The following is a 2,500-nucleotide window of genomic DNA, read 5'->3' as shown; positions in this document are numbered from 1 at the left end:
AGTGACCACAAGTAGTAATCTCGGATTATTGACGTCCGATGGCATTCGAGGCCAATCTGTTAATGTGTCCCAACCACCGCCACCTCCCCTTTTTGATCTCAACTGTTAGAGGTGCTGTATTGGTTCTGCGGTAAAGGTCTTCATTAGAGATAGTTCTTGGCCAGAAAATCCTGAGTATTCTCCTGAGACATCTTGTTTGGAATACATCTATCTTGTGGCACATGGATTGCAAGACCTTCCAAGACTAATTAATTAATTTAGTTTCTGTGCCAATTTTTGAAGACCTCCAGATATTCCGAAGTGCTGCACTTCTTCGATGTTGTTGTCAGTGGTAACCGGCTGATCTGATCTTGCACTGATCTTCATTAGCTTTGTTTTGTCGGTATTGATGTTGAGTCTAATCTGTCTACCTATTGTGGCCACGTCATTAGTTTTCCCTTGGATATCTTGGTAACGATGAGCGAGCAACACAATGTCGTCCGCAAAGTCACGATCTTCAAGGGTGTCCATTAGGGTCCATGTTATTTTTCTTCTGACATTCATGGTTGCTTCCTTCATGAGCCAGTCTATACAGAACGAGAAAAGAAGGGGGAGAGCACACAGCCTTCTTTTACCCCTGTCAGTATGGCAAATTCCTCTGTCAGATTGTTTCCACAGATGACTCTTGCACTGTAGTCACTATAACGCATTTTGATGATAAACACAAGCTTATCTGGGATGGCATAATTTCCAAGGATTCTCCAAAGTGTTGGGCGGTTAACGCTATCAAAGGCTTTGGTAAATTCAATAAAGTTGACATATACTGAGGCTGACCACTTATTGCTCTGTTCTACAATCTGCAGAAGAGTGAAAATTTGGTCGGCACAACCTCTCCCTTTTAAGAAGGTAAGTTATGGTCAAAATAACTACGCATTGTTACAGAGGAATCGATACAACGTAAATAACTCCCTAAGAGGAGATGTGGGTACCAGTAAAATATCTAAACCCAGAGAGACTGAAGAAAATAATGTCGAACACAAAAATTAATAGACCGATAAACAATTTTCATTCTTTTTAATGCATGCTTCCTAGGTAAGTACTTTTCAATAGAACTTACGTACTGTAAATCTTATTTTCCTTTCAATCGGTTTCCTATTAGGTTTTACTTACGAATGGCCAACAACACACGCACAAAATCAAACAAGCCTTTTGAAAGTCGACTAAGACAGAGAAAACTAAGTACAGGAAAACGCGTTTCAGCAACTTGCGTCCTCTCTTGTTTTTGATTCGTGTGAAAGGAGGACCTAACATTTGGATAATTCTTAACATGTGTAGTCAAACCAAGTGCGAAACTGATTACGAAACTTAACAGAAAACCGCTAAAAGTTCAAGAAATCACAGCATGCAAGAAAACCTGACTTTCTAATATTTGTAGCTCAGTGAGCTGGCCTTTAAATGAAAGCGGGCTTGCCAGTGCCCTTGATAAAAAAATCTCCTCCTTAATTTTACATTTGAAGACGAGTTGACAATACAACACGATTCACGTGAAAAAAAAAAAAAAGAAAAAAAAAAAAAAAAAAAGTACGAGATCACTATCAACATACACTGCTTCGAACTGACCAAGAAACTAGGAAAACAAATGCAAAATGACTTATTGAAAGGAATCGGTTTCAACTGAATCCGAATTTATAACTCTCAGCATCTTGTCTCGTAGAGTCCTGATCTGGATATGTAGCGCACCCATTTGATTGTATCGTGATCACTGTAATTCAGTTTGGGCTCAAAAACCTTGAGGTAGCGGACCTTCAGACCAGAACATGCGAATGGCACCTGCCAAGAAAAATAAAGGAAATTGCAATACTCAGGGTGAATGCCAACCGTTTTTCCTGTGGTCAAAGATTCATTCGTAGGCTGTCAGGTGGGATTTTTGCTTATGCGCAATAGACCTTTTTTGTAACAAGTGCTGATAGTCCACTTCAGATCACATGACATACTAAGCTACAATGTACTTAGGACTGGGAAGTCGACAAATCATGGCCTTCCGGCTACTTCTGCGCAGCCTCAGAAATCTGAGTAGGAGTTGTTGCCAATGGTTTCGAAAAGGGACTTCCACTCTGATTGGCGTACTGAGTCTGGAATCAGCCAAAGTGCGTTTTCTCCGTGCTGACCAACAGAAACGGTTGATAATCTCTATAATTAGTGCGCGGTAATGGAACATTGAGCTTATTTTCAGAGTTCCTGAGGTCATAAGCAGAGTCACGCCACATAAACTTTGAATACAGATACTCTGGAGCTAGCCCGTGCAGACATCTAAACATCATGGTGGCTTTATGAATTTCCTGCTGGCGTGCAAGATTTTTCCACCCTAAAAACTCGAGTAGCTCAGTTGCATCAGCATCATAGTTAGAGAATGTCAACACACGGGCTGCTCTATTCTGCAATTTCTGCAGTTTGTCTCGTAGCGTTTTCCCACAGTTACCCCAAACAATGTCACAGTAATCAAAGTGAGGTTTACTAAAGC

The 2,500-nt window shown here is 40.7% G+C and overlaps 1 protein-coding gene across 1 annotated transcript in view; it reads right to left on the bottom strand.

The window, feature by feature from the left end:
• Positions 1-1,038: 1,038 nt before the first annotated feature.
• LOC137997554 (AP-2 complex subunit mu-like) overlaps positions 1,039-2,500 on the bottom strand; it is a 21,313-nt gene continuing 19,851 nt past the window's right edge. Inside the window, exon 11 of the mRNA XM_068843611.1 lies at positions 1,039-1,809. Within this exon, the coding sequence (XP_068699712.1) occupies positions 1,675-1,809 (135 nt within the window). The 3' untranslated portion in view covers positions 1,039-1,674. The remainder of the gene's footprint in view (positions 1,810-2,500) is intronic.

Source organism: Montipora foliosa, chromosome 3, assembly GCF_036669935.1.
Source record: "Montipora foliosa isolate CH-2021 chromosome 3, ASM3666993v2, whole genome shotgun sequence".
Taxonomy (NCBI): domain Eukaryota; kingdom Metazoa; phylum Cnidaria; class Anthozoa; order Scleractinia; family Acroporidae; genus Montipora; species Montipora foliosa.
This window is presented reverse-complemented; position numbering and strand designations above follow the sequence as displayed.